Genomic DNA, 25,081 nt, shown 5'->3' with positions numbered 1-25,081 from the left:
ACTCTAATTACATCCACCCGAGAAACATCAATTTTTGCTCGAAAGAGAAACTGATAAATGAACTCGTATGCATCGTAAATTTCACGACATATTATGACCACCAACGGAAAGTAAGAAGTGTTAACGTGAACTCGTGCCCAAGAGTTTACGATGCGAATCAAATTGTACTAGAGTAGGAAAATTAAGGCCAAGATAGGGTATCATCGTCACGCGGCTAACGACAAAATTGTGACCGTCCATGTTTGATATTTCCGCGGTTGGCGCTTTGACGAACGTGACACAACTTCCTGTCCTATTCTTTCTGTCTATCTCTCGAAGAAGTTACGAGTACTAGGCAGCCGTGGTTATTTATTAACAGCGCATCTCTTCCGTAACCGCCGTTTCTTCGTGGTTCTCGTCTGCGATGAGACGACGTTTCGTGACATCCTCGAACACAACGCTCGTAAACGTAGAACCTAGCGAGAGATGAGGGCAGAGAACCTCATTCTCTGTCTATCTCTTTCTCTTACTTTTCTTCAGAACAACGACGAGAACGTACATACGAATGTACATAGTTCTACGTACGTGCGAATGACCCTGCAATTTTCTTAGCTGACCGACTCTCTCTCTCTCTCTCTCTCTCTCTCTCTCTCTGTATATCTCTGTATCTCTCTCTTGCTTTCTCTTTCTCTATCTCTTTCTCACACTGTTTCTCTTTACGTTATGAAAATAGAAATGAAACCATCGGCGAAGATTTCAAGATTTTCATTCGAGACGAATTTTTCAAAAGAAATTCCAATTTCGATTTTAATAATCGCATGGAAAGGGACCACTTCGGGGCATTGGATTAACATAAGCTTATTGAGTCTTCTCAAGCGTTCACATAGTATCTAAGCCGGAGGCTGAGTGAATGCCAAGAAGATTCTCCATGAAGAGATGAGGATCGTGCTTGTAAAAGAGAAAAGATGCGTACATAAATATGGTCATAAAAAAGAAAAAGGAAGAAAAAAAGAAAAAGAAAAAGGGAAAAGAAAATCAGTGAACATTAAACGTACACATGTCATTATAAATTCAAAATATGATATTTCAAAATTCTTTCGAGAAAATTAAAAGAAATAAAAAAATAATAATAATAAAGGTAAATGTTATCTCTGTGGTGGAGAACCGATCGATCAGCGTCGAGACATGTATACCTCGAGCACAGCGATATCTTTTTATCTTCGTCTCTCTTTCTCTCTCTCTCTCTGTCTCTGTCTCTCTCTCTCTTTCTCTTTCTTTCTTTCTTTCTTTCTTTTTTTATCTTCTTTTTTCTTTTTCAACGAAGTACTTCGCGGACTACCCTCAGGTGTCATAAAGAGCTAAGAGAAACTGAAAGCCGCGGAGAAGCGTGAAAGGCTTGGACTACCGTCGTCGGTCGTTTTAAAGAAAAAGAAACAAAAAGGATAAGAAAATGTTGCTGGTAGAGAGATGCATGAATCGAAATAATAAAAGCAACCTAGCCGGTGCACAAAATCGATGCTATTTTATCTTCCAACGAGGCAAAACCGGCACGATGAATATCGTTACGATAAAGAGAAAAAGGGAGGGACAGAGAGACAGAGAGAGAGAGAGAGAGAGAGAGAGAGAGAGAGAAAGAGAGAGAGAGAGTTAATGATATATAGAAAAATGTCGAAACGATTAAAGAGAGAGAGAGAGAGAGAGAGAGAGAGAGACAGACAGAGAGAGACAGAGAAAGAGAAAGAGATAGAGAGAGAAAGAAAAAAAAAAAGAAAAATATGGTAGCCCGAGGGTGATTTTCTTCGATCTTGAGGATTCGTCGATTTCTTCTTCTTCTACTTCTTCTTCTTCTTCTTCTTCTTCTTCTTTTCTTTTTTCTACTTCTTCTTTTTTCCTTTTACTTCTTCTTCTTCTTCTTCTTCTTCTTTTACTACAACTTCGTGGTATCGAGCCGACGTAGATTAAGCCGAGCGTGCTTCCCATATTAATAAACTAGTTTTTGTCGCCGATGCTCTCTCCTTTTCTCTCTACATCGATAGTTTGCTTATTACCATAGACGATGCGGGCCAAGAAAGTCGCGAGACTCGTTGCCACGAGAGTGTGCATGAAGAGAAGAAAAGAAAAAAAGGAAGGAACAAAATGGATGAAAAAAAAAAAAAAGAAAAAAAAGGAAAAGAAAAGAAAAGAAAAAGTAAGAAGACTAAGAAGAACGAACTAATTAGATGCCATCGAGGTCAGCAAGGTTAAGGGACCCCCCATACCCCCCTTCCCTTCCTCCCTTCCCTTTATCTTTTTATCTCATCGTTTTCTTCTAATTCCATGCGGTATTCTTGCTGTCATCGAAACGTAAAAACACGATGATAAGTCGTCGCGATTATTATTAATCACGGTGATTAAACTATTTTCCCTTGAAGGCGAGGAAACGAAGTAAGAGAAAGAGAAAGAGAAAGAGAAAGAGAAAGAGAGAATCTGTGAAGGAGGAAAGAAACTCTTGGTGAAGAGAGAATCGTGACCTGCGGCCAGTAATCCTCCTTCCCTCCTTATCCCTCTAACTCCCTTCCTTCTTCTTTTTCCCCACATCATCTACTCCCCCTCCGCGGTAGTAATGTTAGTAGTGAAGAGAAGGAGAAGACGATTATGGTTTCGAAGGCAGCGCGCTGATTAAATTGCGCGCACACAAGTACTTACTCGTCTCTTGAATACACACATACATGAATGTAAGTTTACTGTGCATATATGTATGTCAACTAAAATAGAGAAAAGTGGACGATTAACATATTCTCAGTAAGATAAGTCAATAACTTCGGTAACGAATTGTTATAGCTATTATAGAAACAAATTAATTGATCGTGGTATCATAATTTGTTTCTTCGTTACAAAAGTTGTCGTAAAAATCAATGTTAATTCACTTTTTCTGAGCTTATTAATGCTATTCTTCTTTCTTTTTTTTTTTTTCTTCTTCTCTTTCTTTTTTTAAATTTCATCTTGTTATTTCTTAAATACCATACATAATAAGCTGATTAGATGATTACCGTTAAAGCCCATTAAAAATTTCGATAAAATTTCCAAAAATAACGCTTACCGAGAGAGAAGATACTTATCTTAAACCTATAATCTTTTGTCATTATTTTTCTCAGGACGTTTAATAGCGTGAAAGGGAACATATTATCGTGACACCAAACGAGATCGTGCACGATACCGATCTTTCGCGATCTTCCTCGAGCTCTTGAATGCGAGGCTTGAAAGCTAAGTGTATCGCATAACCTCGGTAGAATGAAAGAAACGAAAAAGAAAAAGAGAAGAGTCCAGACGACGATGCAAGAAAACGAGGTCGTTTCTCGTTTGGATAAAAGAAGAGAGAAAGAGTAAAAGAGAGTGAGAGGGGGGAGGGGGAAGGAGAGATAAAGAGAGATTCCGTAGAGGAGAGTCTGAGAGACTCTCTTGAAAATATGCAAATAGCCAGATACACACCTCTGATACACGCACAGCAAATACGGCAAGTTCAAAGAGTACCCTTTCGTGGAAACTATTAGAAAAATTTCGAAAGGTTCGGTCAACAGGCATAAGCGAGATATACGATTTGTTTGTCTTTCTTCTTACTGGTAAAGCTTACCACCCTCTTCAGCATTTCTCTCTCTCTCTCTCTCTCTCTCTCTCTCTCTCTTTCTTTTTCCTTTCTTCTTTTTTGCAGCTTTATCTCTTTTAAAAACCTTTTCACGAGTAAAATCGAATTAACGATCTTCGAAAAAGCGTATTATTATGCACAACGTGTTCTCGAATACTACGTTCTTGCACATAATACGATTGGTATCTTACGTGCCACGCTTATGTATGTATTCTAAGCAAGATTTTTTTCTTCGATGAGCTGGCGCCGCTCATGCAAGCGAATTTTCGCACCTTACAAACGAACGAGAGAGAAGAATAGAGAGAAAGACAGAGAAGGAGGAAACAAATTTGATTATCACCGAAATTCTTTAGCTCCGATCTAAAAGTTTTTTTTTTTATAAAAACCAAAATATCTAAGGAAAAAGAGAGAAAGAGAAAGAGAGAGAGAGAGAGAGAGAGAAAAAGAGAGGATTACGTGTGTGTGTGTGTATATATATATATATTGGATGTAGAAAAGAAAATATATTTGTTATAATATTATGCGTAAATTTTTTCAATAATTAATATAATTAGTTCCATTAATATTTTAGCTAATTGTTCATATTGATTACGTTAATATAATTATATTAAAAATAAGGAAGGATAGAGAACTTTTGTTTCGTTTCAAAATAATTAGATATTTAACAATGAAAGAAAGAGAGAGAGAGAAAGAGAGAGAGAGAGAGAGAGAGAAAGAGAGAGGGAGAGAGAGAGAGAACAAGAAACGTATGGCAAGTTTAGAAGAAAGGAGACCGCCGACATGCTGGAACACGTTCGTACCGGAATAAAAAGAAGATAATATAATACGAGAGTATTTCCAACGAGAAGAGTATCCTGAAATTGCTAGAGTAGGCAGATAGGAGTACTGCGAGAACAGACCAAGTTCAAGACGGTTATCAACAAATGGAAAGTGGCTATACGTAGACTCGTCGTTCCTCGTCATCGTTCTTCTTTCTTCTTGTCATCTTGAATGTACTTTAAAATACTTAAGTAAATACGAAAGAAAGCGTTAATCGTTCTTGAAGATAAATATATCTTAGCAATTATTCCGTCTTCAGGAAACTTTTTTCTTTCTGAGAGAAAATTTACTGAAGAATTTGCAAATTACATTCACCATAGATTTAGATTTAGATAATCAAGATAACATTCGTTAAATCGATTTAAATTTCTCGACTTACTGCAGGATGATCTCGTTTTCAAATGGAATAGTCAATTTTCTTTTTTTTTTTTTTTTATCGTTATTCTTTTTTCTCTATTTTTCCTTTCTTTTTTTCTTTTTTTTTTTTCTTTTTTCTTTTGTTCTTCTTTATCTTTCAAAAGAAATTTTAATTGCATTCACGATCAAACGCGAAGAAAAAAAATTATAATACGATTAGATGCGAATATTTCTTTGTTAAATATGTTTTTGAAATGTTCAATGTAATTTCAGCTCAATGTACAATCGTCTATTAATTCATCTAGTAATAACACACGGAAATTTTATTACGAGTTGTCGTTATTTTTATGAATTTTCCCGTTACTCCTTGACAAACTAATTACCGCTAGAAATAATGTCGAGACAGGCTTTTCCATTTTGTTGTCTCGCTCATTTGCATTTTACGAGGCACTGGAGAAAGAAACGCGAATTTTACTGTATTTATCAGTTTCTTTCCTTGTACCTTTACTTCGTAAAATGCACTCTTTCGTATATTTTTCGAAAGATAGGAAAGAGAAAGAAAGAGAGAGAGAGAGAGAGAGAGAGAGAGAGAGAGAGAGAGAAAGAGAGGGAATGTCGTTTTCGCTCGTCTTTCTCGTAAATTCTTATCATCGTTGTCTTCCCTCGCAAATTCATTCGCAATCGTCTACTAAGAAAGAAAAGAAAAAGAAAAAGAAAAAGTAAAAGATTTTTACACTCAAACGAAAGAGCCAGGACGATCTGTTACACCTTGCCGAGAGACCAACTAAGTAGATCCTTTGCTACGAAGCTCAGCTTCTTCGTTCGATTAGAGAACGGATGTATGTACATCGGAAATGCATTAGCGAGTTAAAAGAGGGACCTACGTCCTCCTCGTTCGCGCTTCTCAAACTTTTCTTTATTTTCTTTATTCGATTTCTTTCCTTTACTCGTGTCTTCGAAGGACAAACTTTACTAGTTAAGAATGATCGATCCTTTACAAGCTATGATTTCTTGTCGTTAATACAAGAATTAAATGACTTTATATGAAATTAGATTTAATAGAAAAATAATAGAAATGATCTATCATTAACATATTAATTTATTTCATTATAATTTTCATAAAAGTTTATATATATATATATTATTTAATAACAATATAGGAACTATTTTCGATTATATAGCCTTTTGAAGTGAACAATGAACAACTATAAAAGGGGAGAAGTATAACGAGACGTGACAGACAAGAAGATTTTTCTCCTTTCTCTGATCATCTAGTACTCGAGTCATAGGCACGAATGACATCAAGTGCATCACTGTCTTCTTGTCTTGTAACACGTAACGTGTCATTACCGATCACCTTGGGCAGCCTGACGTAATCGTCGATGACAGCCGGCGAGCGTGTGCTATAGTCAGTAGAGCGTATAGTCTTCCTCCTTTCCTTCTTGCTCGTTACTTTTTTTTTCCCCTCCCCGTCAATCTATTTGTTCCTATCCACTTTCTTCTCTACAGGTATACAGGTAGGTGATCATCATCATCAAGAAGAAAAAGAAGAAGAAGAAGAAGAAGAAGAAGAAAAAGAAGAAGAATAAAAAGAAAAGAAAAAGAAAATCGATCGATCCAATTAATTTCGACTAATAAAACGTAACGATCGAGAAGTCATCATCGGAGTTACATCAAGAGCGAAACAAATTTCAAAATGGTTGAAAAGTTCTTCTCAATGGGAGACCATCGATCATACGATGAGAACTTTTTTTTTTTTTTTTTTTTTTTCAGATAAGTTAGGTCAAAGAATTCCTTACTCGTATAAACTTTATCAATTTGATACTCTCTCGAAAATAAAGATTTTCTTTCTTCGGCAAGAAATGAGAAAGATAGATAGATAGATAGATAGAGAGAGAGAGAGAGAGAGAGAGAGAGAGAGAGAGAGGAGAGATAAAAAAGGCCTTTCTGTACAATCGTAAAGAACAGACTATGTCGAACGGCCTTTTCTCTTCTTCGAAGTAGTTCGTCTCAGGTCGGCGAGATACAGTCCGAGTGTTTCACCTTAAAATTAGCGGAAACGAAGTCGTAAAAACGGTAAACTTAACCCGGGTTCTGCTTGTTCCTTTTCTTTTCTTCTCTCCACCTCTTCCTTTTCCTCTTCATACCAAGACGAGTAAATTGTCGCGTCTATGGTGGACTTGGAATTTTATGGAAAGGAAGCGTTTAACGACACAACCGACATGCTGACTGAGGTTAACGGTCTTTATTATCCTAACTACTGACTTGACTACAGCACAAGAAAGGAAATTATATTCGTGGCGTTATCCACCAACCTTTTCTATTCTTACTTTAGATTATCAACGTTAAGAAGAAATCGAGCTAAAACATTCGTCACTATCTCATATTTCTCGAGTTTTTTTTTCTTTTTCCTTTCCTTTTTTCTTTTTTTTTCTTTTTTTTTCTTTTTTCTTTTTTTTTCTTTTTTTTTGTTCTTTTAGGCCGAGGAAACGTCATTCGACAAAAAAAGAAAATTTCCATCAAAGTGAGATTTAGATACTCGGAACAGGTCACGATTCTGATTCTAGTCACGATTTGATCTCTCGAGCTCGTACAAACGATAATACGTGCAATTTGTCTTCATCTTTCCATCGACGTTAGATATATCGGCGATTTCTTCCTTCTTGCCGTTTGGCTTGTTCTAATTTTACATGGTTTGAAAAGCACAAAGTGGATATTATATAATGGTCGATACGCAATTAGATACGTATGTAAAAAGAAATCGTTTGATCGTTTGTAATAAGTTGATCTCGAGTAACGATGTCATATTTCATCATTTTTCTTTTTTTCTTTTCTTTTCTTTTCTTTTTTTCTTTTTTTTTTCTTTATTTTTTTTTTTTTATCGATATTAGATACACAGTAGCATTAGTTTTTTCTTCTTCTGATTTTAGATCGATGGAAACCGGAAGGTAGTCATTTTAAAGATAGTCATGTAATGGTCGATAAGCAATTTCATCTTTAAATTCGATTCGATATGAAACGAAAAAGAATCGTTCGTCCGTTTAAACTAATCCTCGTGACGAAGATCAGCCGACATTCGAATCGATCTTCCACGCGGATTACCCACGCCTTAATCTCTTTGAATTTTGCGAGGAGAACGAAACTTCAAGGCCATAAAATTAACTACACTCCTTCCTACGCGTGCCCGGGCTCTTCATAATGTCAGCTTTTTCGAATTACGCGCGAGCGAGGCGGCAAAAACGAACATTGTATACGTCGAATGATACGCTCTGCTAGGACAAAAACGATGCCGCGCATTTGTCCAGAGTATGCGTGCCTTTCATGTTCGTGAACGTTCCTACAAGACGAGAAAGAGAGAGAGAGAGAGAGAGAGAGAGAGAGAAAGAGAGTAATCTTTGAGTGAGTTATACATATGTACATACCTTTTCGTACAACTATAAAAATAAAATTATCAAGACAGTATACGTATCAGTTTTATTAAAAAAAAAAAGGGGGAGGGAAAAGTCTTTCTCGTACGTTTAAAAAAGAAAAAAAATATATATATGTATATATTCATAGAATACCTCTACTTTTTCTACTTCTTCTATATAAATTAAAACAAAATAAAAGATAATAAAAATATTAGCAAAGGGAGGGATCTAGTTCATCATTCTACGAAAGCATATATTTACACAATAATTAATAGGTTTTAACATATGATATATTCAATATCGATCGGTACAGTATCATTCCTGTACCGTAAATTAAAATGCAAGATGCGAGATTAGAAGTATAATTATCGATTACAATAATAAAACCATTTCTTATTATTATTAGAAGACGGGAAGAAGGAGAAAGAAAGAGAGAAAAAGAGAGAAAGAGAGAGAGAGAGAGAGAGAGAGAGAGAGAGAGAGAGAGAGAAAGAGAATGAGAGAGAAGGAAGAGAAGAGAGAAAACATTTGAAGAGAGTTACCGACGTAAGAGAAAAAGTCTCCAAAAAAATGAGAGCACGGCACGAATCGATTCGTGCATGGATCGATACGGATTCAATAACTCTCTTCTTCAGTGTTCCGGGCAAGCCTTAGTTCCAAGGTATTCCGGTTAAACGTGCGTGGCAACCGATATTTACCCATCTCATTATCGGTAGAATTTATGTTACGATCTCTCTCGCGGTCTCCACGAGAGAGATTTTTCCTGCGATCTCTCTCTTACTTTCTCTCTCTATCTCTCTCTCTTTCTCTCTCTCTCTCTCTCTCTCTCTCTCTCTCGAAGTATCGCTATTAGAGAGGCGGCTATCGCGTTCGCCAATTATGAGAATCATTCTCCGACGGACTACTACCAGATTCGTAATCTCCCAAGGGAATAAATAAATGCTACTATCCGGCCCTTTCCCACTGGCCACCACCACACCACAATTCTCGCGAATAAATAAATGGCCGAGCAATGCACGAAAGGATTTACATCTCGTTCCAGTTTCCTCGTCCCTTTTTTTCTTTTTCATTCTATCTTACCGTTTCCCTTCCTCTTTCTCTTTCTCTTTTTCTTTCTTTTTGCTACTATTTTTTTTTTCCTTTTTTTTTTTTTTTTTTTTTTTTTTTTTGATCGAACGAACGCATTAATCGGTATACAATTTATACTCATTACGCGTTTGATAAATCAATTTATTTGTTGGAAGCACGCACGATCTGAGGGTGCACCGGTAACCTTGAAAAAAAAAACGACGACGACGACAACGACGACAACGGCGACGACGACGACGACGACGACGACGACGACCTTCGAAGAAGAACTACGATCTTTTCTCGATTTTTATATTTCATCGAGAGCCGCCTTCGAAAAGATACTCGAGTAGGATAAGGTATTCAAGTGATCAAGACGACGAGACGATGATAAGAGCGTGGTTAAAAATTCAAGATCATGGTCGAACTTGTAAAAACGAGATTATGCACTTTTCTAATTGTATGAGATTCATTCATAAAAGTAAAAGTATAACTTACTTACGTACTGTGTTTAATGGCAGACTATAGAGTAATATCGCTGATAGATCTCGTGTCTTACTCATCCTCTTTCCCCCTCTCGAAATCACTTTTTGCCCTTCGCAAAATCGATCGAGAACGTCAGCCAGTGCCAACGAGGAATTCTCTCTGCGGTTGGCAGCCTCGCCGGTGTTCTTGCTTGATCGCGTTATGCTAGGGATCGATCGATGAATCGATCGATCGATCCATCGATACCCATCGATCGAACGATCGATCCTTCGTGACACGCTGCGTCTTCGTCTGGAAAAAAAAGTGATCGAGCGAATCCGATTCAAGTGCCCTCTTTTCCATTTCGTTTTATCGATGAAAGAAATTCGCTCGCGATCGAATAAGAAGGGAGAAAAGAATGAATAAGAAACATGATCTTTATCTTTAGGGTCGTTGATCCGATAGGAAGAAATGGAGAAGTAAAATGAAGCGTTGAAAGATGATGCACGCGTCCGATGATAAGTAGTTATTATCGATGATTGATCGTTTGTTTAGTCAGTTGATAATTGCCATCAAATTGACATAACGGAAACGACGATTTCACGATCTTATTGCAATGTTTTCTTATCGTTCTTTTTACCGGTTCCGCCGAGTCATTGGTAAATAAATCATGCCGATTACTTATCAAGCATTCTAATAATTAGGTCGCGATTAGTATGGAAAATTTTTTATCTTACGATTTTGTCATTACTTTTTTTTTCCACTCATAAAAAATCTTTAGATATTTATTCTTCTATAAAATAAATAAATAGATAAATAAATAAACTAATTTATATTATAAAAATAAATTAATAGATACTTGTAAAAAATCGAATACTCCCTGAACAATTGGAACGAATTCGAGTATCTTCGTGATACGTTTTTCAATAACTTTGTAATAAAGAAAAAGAGAGAGAGAGAGAGAGAGAGAGAGAGAGAGAGAAAGAAAGAGATGAAAAATCGATCAGTGGAGTCGATAAATAGTAAAAACGATCGTCTCAACACGCTCGAGGCATTGGGATGCTGAAAGCAGGATAAACCGGCGTACGAAGACGAGTCCAGCTCTTCTTTTCATCTTTCTCTCTTTCTCTTTCTCTCTCTCTTGAGCATGATGCCGACTATAAAGTTCTGCGGAGCAAACTTACATATATTATTAGCCCGGCGAGAGAAGGCCGTATAAACGCGTCCGAGGGTGACGTCTTGACATTTCTGTGCTCAAGGCATACATGAACTCTGTACTTTAATGGGCTCTGTTTTCTCTCTCTCTCTTTCTCTCTCTTTCTCTTCCTCTTCCTCTTTCTCTCTGTCTTTCTCTCTCTATATCTTTGTCCTTTTCTTTCTTTTCACTTGGAATTTTACCTACACCTTTTTGCCCTTTTCGCTTTTTTCTTTCGATATATATATTTCTCTCTCTCTCTCTCTCTTTCTCTCTTTTCTTTCTTTCTTTTTGCCTGTTTCATATACACCCACAAATGCACAGACACATAAACGCATACAAGTAACGATCTTCCATGCAAATGACACTGACCGTCAGTAAGGTTGTTATCCTCCAATTAATCGGGCACCGCCGTGTAAGCCGTCGATCGACTCACCCTTCTTCGATATATCAAGAGGTGCGAGGTTCTATCGTTGCAACTTTCCTATCATAATGATTCCAGTGTATTAATCTCAATGGTTATTGTCGAACGTGTACCGCCATGGAATTCAATTAAGAACGGACGTTGCACGCAAAATTGCAATACAAGGTTTCTTTCTTCGATAAAAATTTATACATACATACATATATATATATATATATATATATATATATATATATATACACATGAACTTAAGTCATAATTTTTCATCATCCTTGAATTCGTTTAGCTTTGGATGAAACGTTTAAATATTAAACCAGACCTCTCGAATATTTCAGTGAAAGAAAATAATCGTCTTCATGGTGAATTCGAAGGATAAGGTATTTCTCTTTCTCTCACTCTCTCATTGAGTTTTTTTGCGTCTCTGAGAGACGTCAGTCACATCAGAGATCGGATTACGAGGCAGGAGGACTAGGGATAAAAGGTGATAAAGGGAAAGAAGAGCGTAACTCCGCCAGACTAGCTAGTAAAACCTATTTGCGGTGTAAGAAGAGAGCTGGTAGCGGGAATGTGAGATCCTTGCTAAGTCTCTCTCTCTCTTTCTCTCTTTCTCTCTCTCTCTCTCTCTCTTCGCTGATCTCCGATCTCTCCTATTCGCCATTGGCAAGAAGTCACGTCCCATCGGGACCAGAAATAACGTCGTGACTCGGGCGAAGGTCATGCGAAGACCGTCACGATTCTACCGTGAGTATCGTCGTCATAAAGAGTAGTGTACCTACATAGGAGGATTCTCTCTCTCTCTCTCTCTCATTTTTTCCTTTTTTCCCTTTCTTTGTTTCTTTCTTTCTTTCTTCCTCTCACGTGAAAATTACCATGATCATCGAACTCACGTGTAGACGAGCAAGTAGGAACGCGTAATACTCCTTGAAACCATCTCGAAACTTTAGTAGCGAACAGTATGAGCTTATCCAGGAAGTAGGAATAGAATATTAGCAAGCTTTGTAAATCAAAGGATAAGAGGAGATACTGCAAAAGGAAGTCCTTTTGGTGTTGGTGCAACTTCTTCTTCTTCTTCTTCTTCTTTTTCCTCCTTTTTTCTTTCTTCGCATTTTTTTTTCCTTTTTTTCTTTTTTTTACGATTATACCACGATGTTATCCGTTTGAAATATCCTTTAACGAAGTTATAACTTCCATTGTGCGACGAATATGGAACGGATTAAATGTAAAATCGAAATTATATGGCCTTCCTTCGAAGGCTATTATAGAACAAAGAGCTGGCAACTATTTGATAGTGTACCATTATAATTGAACCATATCGTCGAAACTCCATATTCATATTTTAATTATTTTTATTTCATTTGTTCGTTCGTCATGTAAAAATAATTGATTAATTTATACAAAAGCAATTTGACTTGTCAATTAGAACAAAGCAAAAAGGTTAAAATCTTTTTTCGGTGGTAGATATCTGTTAAGAGAAAGCAAAAAAAAAAAAAGAAAAAAAATAACATATATAATCTTAAAAGTTTATTCCAATGATTTAAATTCCAAGATAATTTGTATTCAAGATCATTAAATGATCACAGCCAGATACACTCACCTATATTACTACAATGATCGAGTCTCGGTTATGCTCTACTCGACCCGATACTTGCCAAGGGAATGGGACAAGCCGATAATTTAGTGGTTTTGTTACTTCTCGAGGTTACCAGCCGTGGTCGTTACATTTTACATGCATTAAAACTCTTACGTCAAATATCGGTGGCCTCTAGGAATTCCGAGGTCGGTATTTCTCGCTCAGCAGTCTCTCTATCCTCGCCAATTTTGCCTCGTTTCGGCTTCCTTTCTTTGCTTTTCTCTCTCACTCTTTCTCTCTCTCTCTCTCTCTCTCTCTCTCTCTTTTACTTTCTGTATTTCATCGTAACCTTTTCAGTAAGCAAGGAACAGCGTTCTTGGAAATACGATTTACTGGTTTCATCTAAAAAAAAAAAAAAAAAAAAGGAAGGATCATTCGAAATTTTTACTTCCTCTCCTCTCTCATTCTCATTTTCATTGTTCTTACAATCATCGTTATAAGACCAATGTTAAACGAAGATTGAACGAAGATCATACTTTTGTTACTTTATGGGATTTCTAATTGATTCGAAAGGACTATTATACAAGATAATAAAAGAAAATCTCTTAAGGTAAGGTCAATAAAACGAATCATTTCGTTTTCACAATGATTCGAAATAAAATGAATGGTACATATACCGGTGACGGTAATTTCTTTTTTTTTTTCTTTTTCTTTTTTCTTTTCTTCTTCTTTTTGATTTCTTTTCTCTTTTTATCGTAGGGGCAGATGTAAGTTCACAGAAGAGTTTACGAAGGTCTTTTAGATAGGACGATTCGACGTAATCGAGTTATAATGATGGGGGCGTGGTTCAAATCTTTCATCTGACTTTTTCGATAGGAAATACGGAAATTTTACGTTGATCTTTCGATCTCACAGAAGCGCCTCGATTTCATGGTTTCTCATGGCGCTTGGTTAAACCATAAATGAAAAAACAAAATAAAAAAAAAAAAATGATAAAAAGAATAAAAAATAAAAGATAAAAGAAAGACTATCGGTAGATACGATAGAAGTAGTTTACTCAACATCGTAAATCCGTAAGCTCTTAAACGATGGATAGTTATTATCTCTATTTGATCTCTCTTATTGTACCTCTCTGCTATGGACGAACGATCCTTATTAATTGATTTCATCATGAAGTGTAATTAATCGTTCAATGACTTTGATAATGAGTCGATGGCTAATGAACGATCGGTCTGAAGTATATTTCTTTTAAAAATAGTTATTCAATTTCATTTTAATCATCCAATACGATTACAAATCATGTTAATCTATTCATTGTCCGATTAGAAAAATGACATTTAATTGATAACCTCTATAGTGTGATCATTTTAATATGACTTCCTATATAGAAAATATTTTGTAGCAATTTTCTTTATAATTTATGTACCACATTATGTCACGTTGAAGAGCTGAATTACCATCGATAAGAACCAATATTAAATCCATTTAGATATTAATGTACCTAAACGAAAAAAAAAAAAAAAAAAAGAAAGAAGACGAAGAAGAAGAAGAAGAAAAGAATTTCAAATTGATTATCCAATATCTTCGTTCTTCATAATAAAATAATAATGATAATGATTGGATCGACAAAACGATTTATTGATTTTACCAACATAAATATTCATCAGAACACATTAGAAACATCGTTGCCGATATTATCAGAAAGAAAACAACTTAGGCTTTGGTTAGCCAGCGATCAGTAATGCCTGACTATCTGTTAAGATTGAATGCAATCGGTATTGTTTCTACCGTAAACTTATACCCATACATGTATATTTTCTCAACATATATCTCTCCCACGCATGTAATACAACGTATTTCGCAGCAGGAACTTCTCTCCCTCGGACGCCGTCCCTCAGGCTGTCTCAGTAGTAAAGAGACGAGTGAGATTTCTTATTCCTCTTATTTTCTTTCTCCTATAAACTCAAGAGTACACGCAAATTCTAGCTATCTCTTGAAGGAAAAACCAGTTTCGCGAGAAGTCACTCCCAATCAAAACCGGACGTTTCCGCTTCGATGATTTTCTCATTTCTTCGTGAATTTCGATCGGAGGATCTATCGATACGAAAATCAAATGTTCTCGGAACTATGTTATTTACGTCATATAATTTTTCACACATACATATAATATCGTGAAAAAGAGAATGGAACGACTTCTCCCAGCAACTCTTTGAAATTCATTTCCGTTCGTCCGCTTAAGAGGCATATAGACGATTACCATGACAATTAGGATAAAGTGTAATTTTCATTTACACGCTAGATAGAGATAAGTGAAACGTTGAAGTAACCAAAGGAGAATGAAAATGGTAAAGTAGTCTACGTGGGAAAGTAGTCCTTTAAAAAGATTTATCGTTCTTCATGGACTCCGAGTGTCCCCTCGTTCTTTGCGCAGTAAATATAATGACTACATTTTAATGGAAGAGCATAAGTACATGGCAACTAGTATTAGTATTAGTATTAGGAGTAGTAATGGTACTAGCAGTATTAGTAATAGTGACGATGACGATATTACTACTACTACTACTACTATTACTACTACTACTACTACTACTTCTACTATTACTACTACTATCACTATTACTACTACTACTACTAGTAGTAGTAGTAGTAGTAGTAGTAGTGGTAATAGTAATAATCTTATTACGTAACGTAATAAAACGTCATAAGTAGGGACGTAGTTTTTCTTCGCATTAGTTGCAATTCCTGTGAACGACTCTAAGCCAATGCTCTCTCTCTCTCTCTCTCTCTCTCTCTCTCTCTCTCTTTCTCTCTCTCTCTCTCTTTCTCTCTCTCTCTCTCTTTCTCTCTCTTTCTCTCTCTCTCTCTCAAGAGGAAGCTTGTTTAGTACACGATCACTTCTTGTATATATGTAAAAACGTTCTTAGTCGGTTGGCTAGAGTCACCGGCTTACTGGAGAGTATCAGAGAGGGTCACGATGAGTGCTCTCGAGGGCCTCGTAGTAATCTTTATTCGCCGATCGTCGGCTTACCAATAGAGAGCTTTTGCCATAGAGGCATACTGAGAAGAGACCATAAAAGTATGTTCTAAGGAGACGTCTGAGATTTTTGTGATACAAGTTTCTTCCTTGTTCCATTTTTGTCGATTTATGTGTGACCAGTTTCTTTTCTTTTTTGTCTCTTTTTTCTTTTTCTCTTTTTCTTTCTTTTTGTTTTTTTTTTTCTTTCCTTTTTTCTCTTCTTTATTTTTATAAGAAATAATCTTTCTTCATCATTCATAAATAGTTTAGCTATTCATCATTATGTCAATTAATAGTCTTATTTATCATCGCGATAAGAGTTGTTTCCTTTCTTCTTGTGGGAATTCAATTTGTAAGGTGAAATCGTAAGGTCACGAATACTTTCTATTTCTCTTCTCTCTCTCTCTCTCTCTCTCTCTCTCTCTCTCTCTCTCTCTCTCTCTCTCTCTCTCTCTCTCTTTCTCGATATTTCCTTTCGATTGCAAGGAACGTGAATCGTCTTGGCAAGATTACATCGCAAATAATCCTATCCATTCTTGGATCGATCGAAGCTAACGCGGACCCTCGAAGGATAGGGGTCGAATCTATAAGAGAAAAAGAGATAGGGTGGGAAACAATTCTTCTCTCCGATGTTGTGCAAGCAACCGTCTACTTCCGCTTAATACTATACTATGCTCGTTCTTATGGCTCTTTGTACTTTACTTTCATGCGTTCACTCGTATTACTACTACTACTACTACTACTACTACTACTACTACTACTACTACTACTATTACTACTCTGAAAAGAAGCTTGCGAAAGCTTCTTCGTTACTTAACGAGTGTCGACGTTTTTCGCATAAGTCATCGTCTTTAGAACATTGAAATTACCTAGTAAGAATATACGGCTACGTTTAATCGAATTACCTATTATATTCTATATAGGGAGTAACATGTAGAAAAAAAAAAAAGTATTGATCGGCTTAACGTCGATTACTTTGATCGTGAGAACTCGAGAACTTCCTCTTTTTTACTTATGAAAGAAGAGAAAAAGTAGAGAACGAGAGGAGGATGATAGCGAAGCAGCCCTGATGCTTTCGAACGAGCTCGCACCCCACAAGATAGGTTGCGATGAACGGCCAAGCATATCCCCGTCGATTAATCACCCCGAAGATCATCGAACGCACGTTTTATCGAGTAAGATGACGATAGATTCTCGCCATGGGCGGTATAACGGCAGCTACCGAGCCAAAGATCGGCTTTCCCGAGCAACACAGGAAACGACTGCATCCTTGCTCTTACTAAGCTATGGTACGCCAAGCTATTATGACTTGGGGATAAGAAAATAATTAGCGATGCATAAATCCGCTAATCGGCTGTCCTTCGACCAACCGGAACGAACGAAGTCTTCTTTTAAATAAACTACTCGCGTTTTGTTTAACTGCCAGTCAACCAGGAAATGACTTGACCACGAACGCGAGACTCCTTTCTTTCCTTTGATCACGATCCTTGGTTATTATCGTTCCCCTCCCCCACTCATCTCCTAATCGTTCATCTTAATTGATTTTACGTGTTGCTATCATCGACAAAATCTAGATTTAAATTAATACGATATTAATCTTTTTAACTTTTGTATCGGGAATATTCGAGATTAAAATTAAAAAACAATTTGACGGCCTCGGGGACTAATTTTCATTTTCAAAATCAGGTTTTGTTTTTTATTTCAGTGGTACCGTTCGAATGTTTTTAGGAAGAAGAAATAGAAAAGTAAAAAGGAAAATATGTAGAGGAGTTTGTGAAGCAATAGCTTCGAGCCTTCTCGAACAAATGGAATGTATTATTCACCGTCCGGCAAGACTAAACTAAAGGCGCGATACGGTCCGGCGAGTCGCACTAAGCCGACCGACTTGCATCGATCTTCTTCGACGAACAATAAATCACTAGGTTGCCTGTACGCGATAATTTCACGGCGGCGCTTACCTTGGAGTAATAACAGCGAAGAAAAAAGAATATAAGAGATAAATAACAAGAGAGGTAAACAAATTTTTCGAATTTTTACTTTAAGTAAATTTAAATATTGGGAAAAATCAATAATATTTAACTACTATTATTCTATATAAATCATTTATAAATAATTATATTGTGTATAGTATTAATTACAGCTATTTCTTTTTTTTTTAATTGAATTTAAACGATACATATTCAAAAAGAAACGATGACGTATCCGGTTCGAAACTGGAATCATTAAAATGATTTCAAGTTTTTGTTAAAAACGTAAAATTCATTCTTTCTGAATGGTATTTGAAAACTGAGCGCATGAATGATCAGGATTATTTTGAAAATTGCGGAACGAATTTAAAAGTATCCTAGTCATTCATCGTTGACCAACTTTGACTCCTTTTTTATTATTCTCTTTTTTTTTTTTTCTTTTTTTTTTTTTTTTTTTTTTTATTATAATGGAGTTTCTCAGCTTGTCACGCTAGAACCCAAGCGTGATCGATATTAAGAGCGACAGGTGCCCCTCCTTCGAAAGCTTTCGTGTTCCCGCGCTATTAGGATCGCGCGCGACGAGTGTGCACGGGACTTGAACGTGTAGCTCGTATCTAACTACGTGCACGCTCTTACATTGGCTCGTAACTTACGTACCGGGAGAGACAGCGATGAATCCTCGCTGAACTCGCACGCTTCCACTCTTATTCCGCGTGCTGTCACGAGCAAGCGCATCATTAGACCATCCGGCATTACAAATGACGTCGAAGGGACTCGATGTGTTCTGTGTCTTCCTTTATTCTACTCTGTTGATGTCATGTAACACACATACACACACACACAAATATACATGTATGCATATATATATATATATATATATATATATATATATATACATAGAGAGAGAGAGACATATGGTATAGTATAGTCGTTTCTCTTCAGTTGCTCTCTTGAACGATCCGACAAAACGCGGCCCTTTAAGTGGATCGTTCGGGTGGATCGAAAGACAAAAAGTCCTTAGGCGAGTCATAAGCATTTATGAGTTTCTTACAGCGAAGCTAATAAGTTTAGGAAGATCGCCGTTTGCGACGACAGTAGAGCCCAGCGGGTTCCCCTAGTCAATCTTTTTGTTATTCCTTTGCCTTCGAAGAAGGAGAGACCTTGCACGAAAGTCCCTAGCTATAAGACGGCGCGCGTACACCCCTTTTTCCTTATTTCCACCGCGTATCGTCCTCGATACAAATCGCGGCTAGCCACTTTGTAACAGCAAATTACGTGACGGTGATCCAAACGAGCTTTCTTCTGCGAAACTTCAACGGAGCGGATACTTACACAATTAGCCACTTTAATCATTTAACTTGCACGAGATCAGAACAATCGTTGAATAGATGGTTAAGTGAAATTAAGTGGCTCCTTTTATGGAATCTGAGTAATGCAATGACAAATGTTACGGGGGAATCGAACGAGCACGTTTGTTGGATTCATCGGATACGTCTCGAAGATTCTTGAAATTCTTTGATGCGATCGTATGGCACTATCTTCTTCTTCTTTCTTTCTTTCTTTCTTTCTTTCTTTCTTTCTTTCTTTCTTTCTTTCTTTCTTGAAATAAATCAAAGTGGAAGGTAAGAGTAAGGATCGGGGAGAATCCATTCAGTATTTCCTACCACGATAGAAAGAAAGAGATGCGGTTTTCCCTTTCCGTTTGTATCACATACGGTACAACACAAAAGCACGTTTAAAGTAATTTCCGCAAGAAAGTCTCCCTTCGAGATCCTTCGTGCCGGTGGGCGAATGGCGTCAGGATGATTTAAATGAAGCTGCTCCTCTCTACACGCTTCTTTCCTCTTTCCTCTAGTCTTCTTTTTCCATCTTTCTCTCTCTTCCTCTCTTTCTTTCTTTCTCCCTCTCTATATATCCTATCTCTACCCTCTTCTTCTACCTCATCGTTCACCGAGCAATCGACTTTGACAGGAACAAGTAGCGCACGCTTCACGGTGGTCGCTTTGAGCCTCGGGAGAGAAAAAGATGACAACGATGATGGTTAAAAAGGATGGAAAGACATTACAGATATCCTTCTGTTATCGTAGAGAACAACAACGTTAGAAAATTAATTACACCAAAAGTTGAGTGAATAACTTTTTCTTACATTCTTTTTCTTCTCTTAGATCTTTTCTTTTTTCCTTTCTTTTTTTATTTTTTATTTTATATATATATATATATATATTTTTTTTTTTTTTTTCTTTTTTTTCACTCATCCTTGGGAGAAGCTAAAACAAGTTTCACGCTCTTATTTATATGCCTGGCCTTTTCTGGCAAGAAAATAAAATTAACACGACCAGTGGTCGAGCGAGCACGCTTCCAAAGAGAAAGAGAGAGACAGAGAAAGAAAGAGAGAGAGAGAGAGAGAGAGAGAAAGAGAGGGAGAGAGAGAAGATCGAAAACAGAGAATGAAGAGCTAAAGAAGAGTTAATGAACCACGCGATTCTATTATCAGTGGTCCCAGTGAGATCACGACTCAGTATCGACAACGGTGCTGAGATAATATCGCTTTACGATCTACCTCTCCATCTGGTAAGCACTTAGTCGATGTTAGATACGAACCAGATACGATCGAATAATCGGGACGAGCTACGAGCTCGGATAGGAAATCTCGGGAACTTAGAAAAGCCGCCGTGTGATGAATCTCACAAGATCGAAATCATCGTGATGTATCATACGGATACGATCAGAGGATATCGTTTTTGAGAAAACGGAGTACACAAATTGAGTAACATAATCTGTTACATGTCAATATTTCACTAACCTATCCATCTATCAGACAACTGATGAGTTATTTAAACTGAGGTTAATCTTTAATAGAATTTTCTAGATAACTTGGCTTGTAACAACTCAACTCAACTCACTGTATACTTTGATAGAAATATATATGTATCCTGAGATAACAACAAACTTGTAATACATTGATCGTTTCCAATAAACCTGACAACGTATAACATATGTTCTTACGTTCATAAATTTTATTATTAAACCACAATGTTCCGTACGTTTGGGAACAAACTAAAATAAAACTGATAAAGATAAAATTGTCGAATGAAATTATAATATTACAAAAATACATGACGATATACGTGTCGCACGTTAATATCGATTCGATGAAAATTGATTTGAATTTTATTTTCATTAATGATAATATTAGAGATATATCGTGCATATTTAGATATTTAATTAATTAAGATCGATGGATTGTAAAATGGCGAAGAAATTTTTAATACAAATAGCAAATGAAAAATAATTTTAGCATGATAGTTAGTTTCGATGAAAGGAAAGGAAGAATAGACAAAGAAATAGAGTATGGTAAAGATTGAGAGGAGTAGTAGGAGAAGTTAGACATGGTGGGGTAAAGGAAAGTAAAGGAAGGCAAGGGAAGGCAAGGGAAGGCAAGGGAAGGCAAGGGAAGGTAAGGTAAAGGCAAGGTAAAGGCAAGGCAATGCAGAGGCGAGTTACGGGGACGAGCATGGCGCAAAGGCGCATTGGCAAAGCATGCTAAGGCAACGGGTCCAAAGTCGTCGAGTCGTGGCAAGGCTCTGCTGGCGCGTTAACCTCCCGCGTGGACGCAGTACGCTCTCGACTCTCGCGCAGGCTAGATTGCACCAATCCCGCTGCTCGATTCGCCGACCACGTGCGACTCGTGCGTCTCTTTATTCACGAACTTAAAGAATTTTCATTCGACATTTAGTACTTCTCTTTTTTTCTTTTCTTTTCGCTTTTTCTTTCTTTTTTTTTTTTTTTGTAGAATTTTAAAGAAATTTTTTTCCAATGTCTATGAAGTGAGTAATTAAAAAAAAAAAAAAAAAAAAGAAGAAATTAAAAAAAACGAAAGCAGTGATCAGTGACGTAAACATTTGACAGTTTTCTATTTCCCGTCTGTTTTTATTTTCGTGATCAAAAAAAAAAAAAAAAAAAAGAAGAAGAAAAAGAAATAAAAAACTGTGAGCTTTTTCCTTTATCTTGAATATCACCAAAGTTAAATCCAACAAATTCTCTATAAGCATCATGTAATATACAAGCTAAATCGAAATCGGTTTCTACGGTTGAAACATCGAGGAAGTTTGGGGAACATCCCGTTACCACGAAAGTAATCTAGAAAGTTCCTATTCCCACGGATCGAAAGAGAGAGAGAGAGAGAGAGAAAGAGAGGAGGAGAAAGAAAGAGAGAGAGAGAGAGAGAGAAACAAGCGAGGAAATCGAAAATCGATCTGCGGCTTGTATAATGTTCTCGTGGGCGAGAACGATCGGGAGACTCGAAGAAGAAGAAGAAGAAGAAGAAGAAGAAGGAGAAGGAGAAGAAGAAGAAGAAACTTAGGTGGAGTCGTTCCGGTTTCAGGTGGCGACCAACGATGAAATCGAAGGTACATCGAATGGATTCGAAATGGTCACGCCAGCTTGCGTCTGGGAGCGTGATCCTAAGGAACCAGAACGGAAAGAGATGAAAGACCATTGTCCTTTCTCAAGGGATCGGACATTCGCACGACACCTGAAGCATAAAAAACATTTAAAAAACTTGTGAGTTCGAGAAGAGAAAGAGAGAGAGAGAGAGAGGTAGGGAGAAAAAGAGAGAGAGAGAGAGAGAGAGAGAGAGAGAGAGGAAATAGAGAGAAACAATACTTTTTCAAGTATTACATTTAATTGAGATTTATTAGATTATCAAAAATTTAATTTAAAAATCTGTGAAGAAGTCTAATGAAAGGTACACCTCAAAGATGACCATAAATGGTCACCGTTAGTTACAAAGGCGAAAGAGAGAGAGTCGCGTGGGAGGTTGAGTCTTAAACGAGATCCTTTTTACGAGCGGCCAAGAAGACAGATTCTTCGTGCTTGTTCTCATACACGAAAGAAAAAGAAAGAAAGAGAGAGAGAGAGAGAGAGAGAGAGACGAAAGTACGAGCGACTCGTTTAGGCGAGTAAGATCAGCCGTCTTTTCTCGTTACCACTCTAACCAGGTGTCCTGCGACCCTCCGTGCACGAAAAAGGATCAATGTATTCCAAGAAGAAACCGAGGTCGCAAGTATAAAAAAGCTGTGAGCCTAGTGCGGATCGAGGGGTGTTTAGGAGGTGACGTTCATTCGCATCGTCACCTTCGTTAACTTTGAAATATTCCAAAGAAGTGCAAGCTACGTGACGGAGTCTTGTTCCAAGTTCTTGGAGTCTTTGTTCAGGTTCTTCGAGACCTAATAGAAAGTGAATTGGAAGTGTATAAGTACTTTATTTCTAAATCGAGTCACGTGCATCGACCTTGTGATTAAACTCTAAGCTGTCAAACGTGATCGATCGTTTAGTAAATTGATCATTGATCCGAGCATACCAATAACAAAGCTTAGTCTTGATCTATGATCGAGAGACTTTTAATAAACATTTTAATTCTTTATCATATCGGTTTTGCCAAATGTGGAAGAGATCGATAGATGAAACGAAAATATTCGAAATATTGACGATCGACTATCGGACGGACGAGTCTAGGAAGATAAGAAAAGAAGGGGAAAATAAGAAGATGCTGGTTGCCTGTACGAAGAGAGCGTGCAGAGCTGGCCTGGTCGCAGTGTTGGTCACCGCACTATGCGTCCTCACTCTTCTCGATTCGCCGCCGCGACTCCCGGATCCTCCGGCCGATCCTCCTCCCACGCCTGGTAAGCAATTTTCTCCCTCACCATGCGCGCTGCGCCTGCCACCACCACCTACCATCACCACCACCACCACCATCACCATCACCACCACCACCACAACCACAACAACAACCATCACCATCGTCGTCGTCGTCGCGAGCTAGCCGCGAGCTAGCCACGACCTTTGCCCTTTCGTTATCGCCGAACGGGTTCGCAACCTCCGGGAAGTAGCATACCTTCGGCCCTTAACTCTATTCTCTTGGACAATTGCAATTCTCTTCCTAGGAAGATCAATAGATACCAAATGTTCCTACTTTCTATCTAGTTCCTTTTCGTTACTATTTTTACCTTTTAAAGCTCATCCAATTCCAAGGTGATCTCTTCTTTGTTCCATTTTATTAGAACAGAAGAGTTATCCTTTGTTTTTGTCTTTATCAAGATATTGTAATGTGATTTTAATGATTTCTTTTTTCTTATTTTTCTCTTTTTTCCTTTTTTCTTTTTTCTTTTTTCTTTTTTTTTTTTTTTTTTTTTTTTAATTGCCCTTCTTAAATTTAGCTTTATTGATTTATGAGATTATTTCTTGGCAAAGATATTACAATTTTATTTCACGAATTTATTAATTATTAATTTTTAATCCGTATACGATCTCTTTTATTTCATTTCTCATTCCAAATAGGATTTAGTTAGTTAAAAAAAAAAAAAAAAAAAAGAAAAAACAAAGAAGAAAAGCAAAACAAGATAAAACAATAAGAAAGAAAGGAAAAAGAGAAAAAAAATCATAAATTTGTTTCTTGATCTACGAATTTAAAAAAAAAATATACTCGAACGAAAAGAGAAAGATATCCCTCGTTCTAAGTGTTCGCTCAGCAGGTAGAAGGATCGTGAGTGTTTCTTACTCGCGCGAATATATAGTTTCTCAGCATTCACGGCTATCCGGTCGGTAGAAGCAAGTAACTAAGGAAGGAAGGAAGGAAGAAAGGAAGGAAGGGAAATTTCTCGAGCTTTTTTTCCATCCACTCGGCACGATCCTATCTTCTTTCCTTTCGTACGAATGGTATTGTTCGTGAAGCTTAAGTCTCGATCGAAGTTTCTACCTGGGGCGATCATAAATCGTATGACCAAATCGTCCACGAATGAAAATAGTAATAAATTCGATTCAGGGGAAAAATACGACATATACATGCATATATACACGCACACACACTGACGTACGTATTTAATAAAAATTAAAAAAAATAAAAATAAAAAAATATATATATATATAAAACGAAATCGATGAAACGAACCGAAAAAAAAAATGAAGAAATCGTAAGGAAAGACTCAAGAAAGCTTCTCAAATGGACACAAAGAATCCAAGCGTGTATAAATCTCGACGTCTCGTTTTTCGAAGCCGGCGACTTCATTAGGCGAAATAATTTACGACGTATTTCTGAGTTCTTTCTCTCTTTTTCTTTTCTCTCTCTCTCTCTCTCTCTCTCTCTCTCAGTGGACCGCCCGTCGATCGTTGTTATTATTCTTGCTAAATT

General features: G+C 37.0%; 1 protein-coding gene across 2 annotated transcripts in view; it reads left to right on the top strand.

The window, feature by feature from the left end:
* Positions 1 to 21,394: 21,394 nt before the first annotated feature.
* Positions 21,395 to 25,081, top strand: part of LOC118444581 (uncharacterized) — an 8,317-nt gene continuing 4,630 nt past the window's right edge. Inside the window, exon 1 of one of the 2 annotated variants that reach the window (XM_035872980.2) lies at positions 21,395 to 23,576. In XM_035872980.2, the coding sequence (XP_035728873.1) occupies positions 23,336 to 23,576 (241 nt within the window). In that variant the 5' untranslated portion in view covers positions 21,395 to 23,335. The remainder of the gene's footprint in view (positions 23,577 to 25,081) is intronic. The other variant, XM_035872979.2, reaches the window with a different exon arrangement.

This window comes from Vespa mandarinia, chromosome 15 (genome assembly GCF_050613455.1).
Source record: "Vespa mandarinia isolate Hongniang chromosome 15, ASM5061345v1, whole genome shotgun sequence".
NCBI lineage: Eukaryota > Metazoa > Arthropoda > Insecta > Hymenoptera > Vespidae > Vespa > Vespa mandarinia.
Note: the sequence above shows the minus strand (reverse complement) of the source record. Positions and strands in the feature narration are given on the sequence as shown.